The 13,789-nt window shown below is 41.2% G+C and overlaps 1 protein-coding gene across 3 annotated transcripts in view; it reads left to right on the forward strand.

Moving 5' to 3' along the window:
- Positions 1-1,782, forward strand: part of kiz (kizuna centrosomal protein) — a 39,680-nt gene extending 37,898 nt beyond the window's left edge. For all 3 annotated transcript variants that reach the window (XM_042325440.1, XM_024429920.2, XM_042325442.1), the window contains exons 14-15: positions 348-394; positions 756-1,782. In XM_042325440.1, the coding sequence (XP_042181374.1) occupies positions 348-394; positions 756-850 (142 nt within the window). In that variant the 3' untranslated portion in view covers positions 851-1,782. The remainder of the gene's footprint in view (positions 1-347; positions 395-755) is intronic.
- The last annotated feature ends 12,007 nt before the right edge of the window (positions 1,783-13,789 follow it).

Genomic DNA, 13,789 nt, shown 5'->3' on the forward strand with positions numbered 1-13,789 from the left:
TGCGTTTGATTGATGGGACATGTACTGAGCTTTTATTGATGGTTTTTCTAGGATTTCACTGACTGTGTGGCAACAATATAATTTTTTATCCTTTAAGGCTATTTACCTGTTATGTGCTTGACTTGTGTGAATTCTGAACCATTGTTTCTTGTATGAGATTATAAAAGGTTTGTGTGTCTTTTGGCACAACTGGTGAGGTTTTCCTTATTGGACACAACTGCCATACACATTTGAAATCTTAAGTGCTCTCAATGTGAAAGACCACTGTCACAATTAACTATTGCTTCTTGAAATGATGCTCTATCAACAAAACACAGGGCTATTGACTGTTTTCTTTGTATTTTCAGGAGAGAAACGACAAAAATGAAAACCTACTCTGCTGTACAGTCTAAAGGTGAGTTTTAGAATGCATTACAAAGCCTAAAAAATGCTGTCTATCTTTGTCATATCTCCAAGCAGGCTAGCTAGTTGTTAGCAATAAGTTAGCAATATTGTGAACCATGTGAGATGTTATGTTATGCTAATGTCAGAATCATCCATCTTAGTATGGATCACAAATGGGTGTGAAAAGGGCACATGGACAATTATTCAAGATCTTGCTCTCTGTAATAGCCATGTTACATGTGTAATTAGTATGCATTTCACAATGACTATCGGTTCCTATTTGCATTTGAATACCCCCCCCATCTCTGCTTTTATGAATTTCATGATTCAGTTTCAGGCGTCAAATGTTGGGTTTGTTATTTATTTTGTAGCTTTTTGGGGAGAGTCAGACGACAGCAACTCCGAGATAGAAGCAGCTCTGCGCCCTCAATACAATACGAACAATGACAACTCTGAGGATTTTTAGCACTGACTACCTGAGAAAAGGGATTCTTAACAGAAGCTGCTGAGAGAAAGCGCTTTAGAGAACATCTGCATACTGTTTATTTTTCTTCCATTTGTTACCCGACTAAACTCTCTCTACGTTGTAAACTGTATGCATACTGTATCATAAAAAAAGGTATAATGATAAACCTGATACCTCTTACTATGGTTAAAGTATGTGAAGAGTTTTCAAACGCACCGATGTTAACCCTGCTTCAGTCTCTTTATCTGAATGACTCTTACAACTCATAATAACAGCTTGAAATAGATTAAACGGGTCTTTTGAAGCGATTTGTTTGCACTAGGCTGGAAATCATGCATTTTGAATGCTGCTAGCATCTCCGAGTGGTCTGCATCTAGCATGCTTGAGTGTAGTGACGTGAGTCACCTGTGAAATGACAAAGAACAATGGCCACTCTGGATTTTACCAAACGACCTGCGGACCTGTTGAAGTGGCCCATCGCCCAGGACAAGATGTACCGTCGTGTTAACAGATCCACAATGATCACAATGTATGTTTTTGAAACAAGTTGTACTTATATACAATGATTATATCAGACCTGTATATCAGACCTGTATTCTTTTTCCTTTTTCATTTCCCATGGGCCTTTTCATTTGCTATGACATTTCAAACTCACTCATTTTTTATTGCTCAGAAGAAGTACAATCATGTTTTCATGTTCTATTTGTGTATAATGCTTTGTGATCAAATTATGTGTCGAGTAGACATACAGTACTCAAAAGACATAATAATTAATTTTGTGGAAAAAAACATGCAGTTTGTTAAACCCATCAACCTCCCTCCTCCCATCCAGCTTTTTCCTTTTCACCCTTCAAGTAGCAGTGCATGTCAATGACAGTGACTATTCATTACACTAGTTAAAATGCCTTGGAAATAAATTCACCTGAACCATGCAGCATCTCCACTGGCCCTCAGCCTGTTTTCCAGTTCTGTAAATAACCTCTTGTGAGAGCTCGCCTTTCTGAATCGTACATGAAAGTTAATCTGTATCATGTCTATAGAATATTGAGCATTTGCAAAGCCATGTTATGTTGTAATATTGTAAAAGCCCCTGGCGTTCAGTACATCGGTAGGATTCCATTAGTCAGCTTTTAGGTGACTTTATATGCCTGAACCTTCTAAAGTAGGACTCCACACTCATTACCAGTAATGGCTTCAGCCAGCCCTGCACCTCACGCAGAAAGGGAATGTGTCGGGATAATTTGGAGTTTGCTAAAAGGCTCCCTAACATAATATCCGTGTTAAGGAGCAGGTCAACAGATACTTGGTGCAGCAGATAACTCTGTGAGAGGAGGTATATTGTACAAAATACACAGAGTATACCAAACATTAGGAACACCTTCCTACCCCCCACACACACACACACACACCCCTTTGCCCTCAGAACAGCCTCAAATCATCGGGGGATGGACTACAAGGTGTCAAGCGTTCCACATTGGAGTCAACCACTGGTCCTGGTTGACTCCAATGCTTCCCACAGTTGTGTCAAGTTGGCTTGATGTCCTTTAGGTTGTGGACCATTCTTGATACACACAGGAAACGGTTGAGCGTGAAAAATCCAGCAGTGTTGCAGTTCTTGTTACAACCGGTGTGCCTGGCACATACCATAACCTACCATACCCTGTTCAAAGGCACTTCAATCTTTTGTTTTGCCCATTCACCCTCTGAATGGCCCACATACACAATCTCATGCCTCAAGGTTTAAAAATCCTTCTTTAACCTGTCTCCTCTTCATTTACACTGATTGAAGTGGATATAACAAGTGACATCAATAAGGGATCATAGCTTTTACCTGGTCAGTCTGTCATGGAAAGAGCAGGTGTTCTTAATGTTTTGTATACACGGTGTATAACAACACAATAAATAGCTTGGAAGATAACTTTTCCTGATTGACACAGTGGTAGCAGGCTGCAAATCATTTTTTAAATTTAATTAACCTTTATTTAACTAGGCAAGTCAGTTAAGAGAACATTCTTATTTACAATGACGGCCTATCAAAAGGCCTACTGCGGGGACGGGGATTAAAAAATAAATAAAATTTAAATATAGGACAAAACACATCACGACAAGAGAGACAACACTACATAAAGAGAGACCTAAGACAACAACATAGCAAGGCAGCAACACAACATAACACCAACATTGTAGCAGCACAAAACATGGTACAAACATTATTGGGCACAGACAACAGCACAAAGGGCAAGAAGGTAGAGACAACAATACATCACACTAAGCAGCCACAACTGTCAGTAAGCGTGTCCATGACTGAGTCTTTGAATGAAGAGATTGAGATAAAACTGTCCAGTTTGAGTGTTTGTTGCAGCTCTTTCTAGTCGCTAGCTGCAGTCAGCTGAAAAGAGAAGTGACCCAGGGATGTGTGTGCTTTGGGGACCTTTAACAGAATGTGACTGGTAGAACAGGTGCTGTATTTGGAGGATGAGGGCTGCAGTAGATAGGGGGGAGTGAGGCCAAGAGGGTTTTATAAATAAGCATCAACCAGTGGATTTTGCGACGGGTATACAGAGATGACCAGTTTACAGAGGAGTATAGAGTGCAGTGATGTGTCCTATAAGGAGCATTGGTAGCAAATCTGATGGCCCGAATGGTAAAGAAAATCTAGCCGCTCGAGAGCACCGTTACCTGCCGATCTACAAATTCTCCGTAATCTAGCATGGGTAGGATGGTCATCTGAATCAGGGTTAGTTTGGCCGCTTGGGTGAAAGAGGAGCGATTACGATAGAGGAAACCAAGTCTAGATTTAACTTTAGCCTGCAGCTTTGATATGTGCTGAGAGAAGGACAGTGCACCGTCTAGCCATACTCCCAAGTACTTGTATGAGGTGACTACCTCAAGCTCAACCCTCTGAGGTAGTAATCACACCTGTGGGGAGAGGGGCATTCTTCTTACCAAACCACATGACCTTTGTTTTGGAGGTGTTTAGAACAAGTTTACGGGTAGAGAATGCTTGTGGGACACTAAGAAATCTTTATTGTAGAGCATTTAACACAAAATCCGGGAGGGGCCAGCTGAGTATAAGACTATCATCTGCATATAAAGGGATGAGAGAGCTTCCTACTGCCTGTAAATTGAGAAGAGCATGGGGCCTAGGATCGAGCCTTGGGGTACTCTCTTGGTGACAGGCAGTGGCTGAGACAGCAGATGTTCAGACTTTATACCCTGCACTCTAAGAGAAGCACAGTAGTTGTGTGTATCTGTACTGATGGCGCAAAAGCCATGACAGGGAGACATAGTGGAGTTGTAAGGCGCGTGCAAGCAGTCGCTGCCGACACCACTTGGGTACACTGCAGCATCCCCCGAGAGGCTCTTGCTGCCAAGGGAATGCCTGACAACTGTAAAGACGTTTTGGACACTACAGTGAAAATGGTTAACTTTGTTAAAGCAAGGCCCTTGAACTCTTGTGTATTTTCTGCATTATGCAATGATTTGGGCAGCGACCATGTAACGCTTTTACAACATACGCTGCAACATGGTGCGCTGGTTATCAAGGGGCAAAGTATAGACACGTTTTTTTAACGTTGAGAGACGAGCTTAAAGTTTTCTTTACTGACCATCATTTTCACTTGTCTGACACACGACTGGCCTATCTGGGTGATGTTTTTTCTCGCCTGAATGATCTGAATCGAGGATTACAGGGAGACTCTCGGAGACTCTCCGCAACTATATTCAATGTGCGGGACAAAATTGAGGCTAGGACTAAGAAGTTGGAGATCTTTTCTGTCTGCATTAACAACACACAGGTCTTTCCATCATATGATTTTTTGTGTGCAAATGACCTCAAGCTTACGGAAAATGTCAAATGTGATATGCGAAGCACCTGAGTGAGCTGGGTGCGCAATTACTCAGGTACTGGATTCATTATCCCTTTCATGCCCTGCCTACAGTTCAGTTACCGATATCTGAACAAGAGCCCCATCAAAATTGCAACAAGCAGTTCTGTGAAAATTTAATTTAATCAGAAGCCACTGCCAGATTTCTGGATAGGGCTGCGCTCAGAGTTTCTTGCCTTGGCAAATCGCGCTGGTAAGACACTGATGCCCGTTGCAACCACGCACCAATGTGAGAGTGGATTCTCGGCCCTCACTAGCATGAAAACGAAATACAGGCACAGACTGTGTGTGGAAAACGATTTAAGACTGAAACTCTCTCCAATACAGCCCAACATTGCAGAGTTATGTGCATCCTTTCAAGCACACCCTACTCATTAACCTGTGGTGAGTTATTCACAGTTATTGATGAACAAATAAGGTTTCATATGTAAGATGGCTAAATAAAGAGCGAAATTATTGATTATTATTATTATTATTTGTGCCCTGGTCCTATAAAAGCTCTTTGTCACTTCCCACGAGCCAGGTTGTGACAAAAACTCATACTCATTCTTGTTTAATAAATGTATCGTATAGTGTGTGTGTGGCAGGCTTACAATGATGACAAAAACACTTTTGATAAACAGGGCAAAATAGAAATAGGCCCGTAACAGTTAGGTTCGGCTTGATATCCTCCTTTAAATAAAGGACGAACCGTAGCTGCCTTCCAAGCAATGGGAACCTCCCCAGAGAGGAGAGACAGGTTAAAAAGATCAGAGATAGGCTTGGCGATAATAGGGGCTCTCACCTTAAAGAAGAAAGGATCTAAACCATCTGACCCAGATGCTTTTTTGGGGTCAAGTTTAAGGAGCTCCTTTGGCACCTCATACTCAGTGACTGCCTGCAGGGAGAAACTTTGTAGCGTGGCAGGGGAAAAAAGAGGGAGAAGCATTGGGGATAGTCACAGAATGGGTGGGAGTTGAGGAAATGTTGGACGGGCAAGGAGGCATGGCTGAGTCAAATAGGAATCCTGACTTAATGAAGTGGTGATTAAAGAGCTCATTCATGAGCTTCTTGTCAGTGACAACCACATCATCAACATTAAGGGACATGGGCAGCTGTGAGGGAGAGAGTTTATTCTCCAGGTCTTTAACCGTTTTCCAGAACTTCTTGGGGTTAGACCCACAGAGAGAGAACTGCTCCTTAAGGGAACTACCTTTGGCCTTCCGGATAGCCTGAGTGCACTTATTTCTCATTTTCCTGATTTTTCTATTCTCTATGTTGGTTAGGTCGGGGTGTGACTAGGGTGGGTTATCTAGGTGATTTATACATCTATGTTGGCCTGGTATGGTTCCCAATCAGAGGCAGCTGTTTATCGTTGTCTCTGATTTGGGCTCATATTTAGGCAGCCATTTCCCCTTTGTGGGATCTTGACTATGGATAGTTGCCTGTTAACACTTGTTAGCTTCACGTTTAGTTTGAGATTTATTGTTTTGTTTTGCTGTGAGTTTCACTTAGTAATAAAAAGATGTGGAACCCAGATCACGCTGCGCTTTGGTCCACTCATTATAACGATCGTGACAATTGTACAGCAATTTCATCAGGTAACATGAATATATAGCCGGCAAGAGGTGATTAGAGGTGAAGAGGTGGTTAGGATAGGATGGGAGGGCAAAAGTCTGTGTAACCAATAGAGAGTCAGAGTCTGTCCCACGGTTGGGTTAAGAAAGTTTGTAGTCAACAAAGCATGCAGGATTCATGAGGAAAATAGCAAACTGCATAAGAAAGAAATTCAATATATAACGACTTGGGGCTAGCCATTGTAAGTTCAGAGTCACTCGCCCAAACAGTGCGTGTGTGCTGGAGGTGAGCAAAAGCTCGGGAGAGACGGGGGAGTGTGGTGGGGGAGACGGTGAACAGATCGCCAGGTGGAATCCAAGCAGCAGTGCAGCAGGAAACAGGAGTGTCATACCCACTTGGGAGAAGCTTTTATTTTTGGAGGCAGAGTTCTTGTAGAAAATTCCAGTGAATGGTGCTTCAAAGACTCCTGCCACTTGTTGGGCCCAAAGGCCTCGACACCTTTTACTTCACACCTTAGTGCTAATTGAATTTGCATCTGGTCTGTCCTTGCAAGCCTTAACTCAGCATTCAATCCCCATAAAGTAAAATATATCATTGTAATGTCCTTTATTTTTAATTTTTTAATTTTTTATTTTTCTTCTTGGCTTTCAAAATAGCATCGGACCAAACACTACTTACTCAGTTCCAGGTTGGATGGTGTCCTCAGTTCTCTGCTGTTTGTTTGCTAGAGCACCCTGACATGTCAGGGGAGATTCTGTGATTCAAGGCTCAATGGCTTCTTGAAGTATACATACTTATTGGATAATACAGACAATATTAGAGCATCGGCTCTTCAACATACAGTATGAGATCTGTTGTTGAAGCATCAAACATGGGCTACTTGCAATATGGATCATTTTACATACCATCATCACTCCCAATTACAAAGCCGAGTCTTAGTTGGATGTGATGTGAACACATGCCATATAATGTGTAGTTTCTATCACAACGGTCTACCATAGAAAAAAATGCTCTTTTATGCTTGTGTATGGCCATGCAGGATGCACTCATAGCACTCATAACAAACCATTTAACCAACAGTGTGAGTGTTCACTTTCAATTTTCTAAGTTTACAATTACACAAAAAGTAGCTTTGATTTGCATCTATTAAACCATAAAGCAAAGAATGGGTCACTGTTATTAAAAACACCTGCGGCACCTTCAGCAGGGTACAGATCCTCACACACACACACACACACACATACTGTATACAGTACATTCATGCTACAACTGCCGCTACCAGACTCTGGTTACTGAACAATTGATACACTTTTCCCCCAATCCCCCTACACCAAAACACATGTAAATATTGGACATTATACAACAGGTGGGTCTAATCCTGGATGCTGATTGGTTAAAACCAACCGGTGTCTTCAACATGTTACCACTGGCTAAAGCTATGACGTTGAAATGCCTATTTACTCTGTTCCATCTCACTGCGCAATCCACTGTCTCATCAGGCCAGCCAGGCAATTTCTAAACTTGATCTTCACTATAAAAAGCATCTAGACATTATCTCCCGTTTCTTTCAGACTAGCGTTTGGTTTTCAACTGCAGAGATTTGTATAAACCTTGCTGTCTGTCTCTCCGACATTTGCAACATTGTTTCAATATTGAAATTAGATCTCCAGCTGTAGTAATGAACTTGTCGGGACGAGAGAGACAGGCAGACAACTTTTCTTAGCCAGTCGAAATCATGCATCAGCTGGCATCGTTTTTATGGATATATAGAAAGAAATGTCAATAGAAACAGGTAAAATTAAACACAATGCAGCTAGTTTGCAGTCTTTCCAGCTTCCGTTAGAAGTGATTGTGTTAGCTGTGTTGTTGGCTAGCTCCTCTGAACAACAGTGTCCTGACTAGAGAGCACATTTTCTTGATTTGGTCTCCGGCCTAACACCTGTGCCAATATATCCTCCAAACACCTGCTTCTCGGGCATTATCACTTAAATCAATTCTGCCTTCTTGTATACTTATGCTAAAATGTTTATTTTATTCTACTGAGCCATTTACTTTATGATCATATTCTTTTATTTTTTGTATTTCTTAATTTGTTGCATTGTCGTGAAGGAACCTGCAAGTAAGCATTTTGTTGGATGGTGTATACCATGTGTGTGTGCAGTGGTGGTTTTAGCATGTCAATCGTGGGGCAAACTCACTACACTACACGACACAACACAAAACTAAACAATACATTAATTGGACTACAACAGTGACAAACGGTGCCCATAAACTGTTAGGGCCTACATAAAGCTGTCCCAACAGCAGTCCCAACACCTTACCTCTGCTACCCCTGGCTATCAGCGGAGCCTTTTCTGGCAGCAAAACTGTTCTAAAATGTGCGCCGCACATGTGAGCGGTTTCATGGACAGAGCTGGAACTATCCATTATATATTTTGAAAGAGGGGGGTTTAAATATGCAACTATCATGGGTTGCTAATATGATTTGGCTGTTAGACAATGAAAGAAAGTTGAAAGAAAACCAATAGAACAAGAGAAAGCCTATGAGTGAGTCCTTATTAAAAAAATAATTGCCTCCACGTTTCTATGGTGGGATTTTGGCTATAGGCTACTTTCAAGTAAAGTAAGACATGCCTCATAATATGAAGTAAAGCGTCCAGGTTTCAAACTATTAAGGAATAGAAAAAATATAGCCATGCTAATGATAGGCCTAAGCATCTTCTGGTAGATGGGAAGGCTTTCCCAAATTAAATGTTAAAAATAGTAGCTACAAAGTAGCTGTCAGAATGATATCATGATTATTTGCATCAATCTGAAAATCTGGACATTTCTTTACATGGATATGTTTCAATGGTAGGCCTACTATTAGCCTACTTGCACAGTACAGCTTGTGTTTGTCCTACTGTGAAAGACCAATACGGGATTCATCATTTTTTATTATTCAGCGTGTAGGCCTATGTCACTGTTTCTCATAGCCAACATACTATAACTAACGCATTAGTAAACCCTCTACAGTCATGCAGTACAGTGTACAGTCAGAAAGCAGTTTAGCAGTTACACCGGTGGGCCCCGCTGGCAATACATTTATAAAATCTAAATCTTACCTTGACTTGGAAGAGTTCCAGTGTTGGATAGCCATAGCCAGTGTCCTGACTGTCCTGATCAGGTCAGGTTACAGGAGACCACAACCCTACAGATTATCTCTCAACCCCAACAGAGGAGGAGAGATCTAGGGGTCTGAAGATGTGGGAGTTTTATGACCCCTCACGTCCCTGGTAAATCTTAGGCCACACAACATTCCTTTGTCCCCTAAATATGGAGAACCAGCCTCAGAACATTAAACATGAAATAAAGGGACTTTGGAACAATGGTTTCCGTCAGCCACAATGGTGGTCATGACGATAGATTGAATATGAAAATGTATGTCATTTTTGTTTTGTTATTAAAGGTTAATAGATGACGTTATTACGAAAACATTGTAACGTCAACAGTTTACCTAGTATATGTTTGATGTTTAAGCATTGTACGTAGTGTGGAAAATGTCCAAATCAAAGAGAATGCTTTGGTAAAGATGAAATGTGAAGTTAAAATTGGATTTGAGTCAAATCTAGACCTTGCCTGTTAACTTGGTACGCCCAGAGAATTGCCCTAAAGGCCTTTATGCCTACTTCTGACCCGAGGATATAAAACCTGTGAGTGAAGAATTTACAGATGAGACTAAGTGACCCAAGCTACAGCCAAGGTCTAAAAAGTCAACAAACCCAAAATGGAAGTTTGAAGACAAAGAAATATTTTTCTACCCAAGCTACGGATGAGTAGCTGTGTCTAAGCGGGTGAATTCAAGTCGAACCACCTAGCCTCCACTCCCCATCGAATTGTGGTATCTACACTGTTTCATTCCTACGCTGTGAGCTCTGAGCTACAGAGCTGTCTGTCCTCAGAAGAGCCCTTCCAGAGCAAGGGCGAGGGAACAGACTCCTAAGCCAAAAGGACACTGACATCGTGAGGACAACCAAAGAGCTGCGCCGGAGAAGTGCGTCATTGAGCAGTCCGAACGGTCCACGCGGAGAATCCACGGAGACCTTCCCCACGTAATTACATCATTATATTCTGACCCATAAGAGCAGCAGTTTGGGGCAAGAATAAGGGTTAGAATAAGCATAGCTGACAAATTCACCCAAATGTATATTTCTCTCGTGTACTTTCTCTTTTTCTCTCTCTTTTAAATCCCCGTTTTGGGTAACACGCGCCATAGTGTGTTGGCCCGTTATACTAAGTTCTAATCCATAGCCTAGAATGTGTTTTTGTGTATGTATATATTTTATCATCATTTTAGCTTTCTAGTAAATAAATACTCAACTAAGATTGGTGTGGTACGAACTCATTGGTGAGACCCGGGTCCGTGCAGATTCCCGGATTATGCGACGTTCAGAACGAGACTGTAGAGGTAACTGATTAATTAGCGGCTGTTGTAAATATTCTGATATTCTTTGAGTTCATTTGGGAAATAGAAACTCAATAAAACAAATTTTCCCATGGTGCCCCAGGTTAATGAGTTAATAATTGCTTGATTCAGTTAATCACGCAATTAGAAACCTTTAATCATTCGATGAGCAACAGTTGTCATATTAACTAATACAATGTCACGACACCAGCTAGGCTAAACTAGGCACCTGCATTCGCTAGATAAGTGAAAGTTATATGAAAGTGAAAGTTATACCAAATATAGCTCGGTCTCTCTCTCTCTCTCTCTCTCTCGCTTCATATTAATTTTGAAATAACTTAATTTGTTCAAAACTGTTAAACTGTTGTCTCTCTCTCTATTTGAGTTAACTACTCAACTACTAGCAGTGCTAGCTAGCTGTAGCTTATGCTTTCAATACTAGATTCATTGACTGATCATTTGATTGGGTGGACAACATGTCAGTTCATGCTGCAAGAGCTCTGATAGGTTGGAGGACGTCCTCCGGAAGTTGTCATATTTACTGTGTAAGTCTATGGAAGTGGGTAAGAACCATGAGCCTCCTATGTTTTGTAAGGAAGTCAATGGACCCAGAGAAGGACAGAAGCTAGCTGGTGCTACACTGTGGTGCTACCCTACAGAGGTCTTCTGAAACTACTGTAAACCTTCATTGCAAAACCATGTATTTTAATCAGTTATTTGGTGACGTGAATATATTTAGTATAGTTTTATCTAAAAAGTATAACTTTAAAGTTTCACTATTTTATTTTTTATGAAATTCATTGAGGAGGATGGTCCTCCCCTTCCGCCTCTGAGGAGCCTCTATTGATGTGTATCCTCTACATACAACTAATAAAACCTTGAAATGGAATGACTAGATTGTTGTGTCTTGCAATTCTATGGGCAACACCCTGTAGGGCAGGCCTATGTTCCTGTTTAAAATGCCCCGCAGTGTCTTTGAGGCATCCGAAAGTGCTGTAGAAATGAAAAATTCACTCTCCATCAAATCTCCAAAGAGTTCCCTCTTGGAGCAGAGAATGCCTAATATAAAGAAGCTCTATGCCTTTTTGTACCATGTAAGATGAATTCCTTTCCACTGGAAGGCAACTGTTTATTTTACCTGTATACTTCTTGCATACAGTATCTCAAGGACACATGAAGGACATGCTTTTAGTTTGTCACTTTGGTAAATGCTCCAGTCTAAAGTGCTCCCACAAAGCCTTTTCATGGCTCCAAACAAGGTAAAGAAACACCAACATAAAGTGTCTTAATAGGGCGTCGGGCCGCCACGAGCCGTCAGAACAGTTTCAATGAGCTTTGGCATAGATTCTACAAGTGTTTGGAACTCTATTGGAGGGATGCGACTCCATTATTCCGAGAAAGATTCCATCATTTGGTGTTTTGTTGATTGTGGTGGAAAATGCTGTCTCAGGCGCCTCTCCAGAATCTCCCATATGTGTTCAATTGAGCTGAGGTCTGGTGACTGACACACACACATACACACATATGTAAACCCCCTATGCTCCTTTGAAACCCCTCTTTCAAAGTCACTGAGATCTCTTCTATTAGCCATGGAGGCCAAAATAATGGGCAACTGGGCATTTTTATACATGAACCAAAGCATGATGGGATGTTAATTGCTTAATATACTAAGGAACCACACCTGTGTGGAAGCACCTACTTTCAATATACTTTGTATCCCTCATTTACTCAACGGTTTCCTTTATTTTGGCAGTAACCTATACATGTATATGTATTGAATCCACTGATAGTATTCTGTCCACCAGGGAAAGCTGTAGGGGACAACGCTGGAGAAGGGAGGCAGGTACGGGGAGTCAACATTTAATTTGGAACGGACATGCAACAGGACAGGAACAGTGTCAGAACTGGGAAACACAAAGACAGACGACAATCAATGCAGAAGCAGGGAACAGAGCGCTGAACCAGACAGATATAGGGAAGGTAATGACAGAGGTGATTGAGTCCAGGTGAGTCCAATAATCGCTGATGCGCATGACGGGGGAAGGCAGGTGTGCATAATGATGATGGCAGGAGTGCGCAATGCTGGAGATTCTGGCGCCCTCGAGAGCCATGGTGGAAGTGCGGGAGCAGGCGTGACAGAAAGACCTGTATCTGCACCTCAGCACAGAATTAAATAGTTGTTTTGTCTGTTACAGTGCCTTCAGAAAGTATTCATACCCCTTAAATTATTCCACATTTGGTTGTGTTACAGCCTGAATTCAAAATGTATTACTTTTTTTTCTCACCCACACACAATAGACAATAATGTTAAAGTGAAAACAGGTTTTGGGAATTCTTTCAAATGTATTCAAAATTAAATACATAAATGTCTCATTTACATACATTTGAAGTCGGAAGTTTACATGCACTTAGGTTGGAGTCATTAAAACTTGTTTTTCAACCACAAAAATGTCAGCTTTTTTATTTTTACCTATCCATCAATAGGTGCCCTTCTTTGCGAGACATTGATAAACCTCCCTGGTCTTTGTGGTTAAATCTGTGTTTGAAATTCACTGCTTGACTTTAGGGACCTTACAGATACAGTCGGAAGTTTACATACACTTACGATGGAGTCATTAAAACTCGTTTTTCAACCACTCCACAAATTTCTTGTAAACAAACTAAAGTTTTGGCAAGTTGGTTAGGACATCTACTTTATGCATGACACAAGTCATTTTTCCAAACATTGTTTACAGACAGATTATTTCACTTATAATTCACTGTATCACAATTCCAGTGGGTCAGAAGTTTACATACACTAAGTTGACTGTGCCTTTAAACAGCTTGGAAAATTCCAGAAAATTATGTCATGGCTTTAGAAGCTTCTGATAGGCTAATTGACATCAATTCAGTCATTTGGAGGTGTACCTGTGGATGTATTTCAAGGCCTACCTTCAAAATCAGTGCCTCTTTGCTTGACATCATGGGAAAATCAAAAGAAATCAGCCAAGACCTCAGAAAATAATTGTAGACCTCCACAGGTCTGGTTCATCCTTGGGAGCAATTTCCAAA

Source organism: Oncorhynchus tshawytscha, linkage group LG08 (genome assembly GCF_018296145.1).
Source record: "Oncorhynchus tshawytscha isolate Ot180627B linkage group LG08, Otsh_v2.0, whole genome shotgun sequence".
Lineage (NCBI taxonomy): Eukaryota > Metazoa > Chordata > Actinopteri > Salmoniformes > Salmonidae > Oncorhynchus > Oncorhynchus tshawytscha.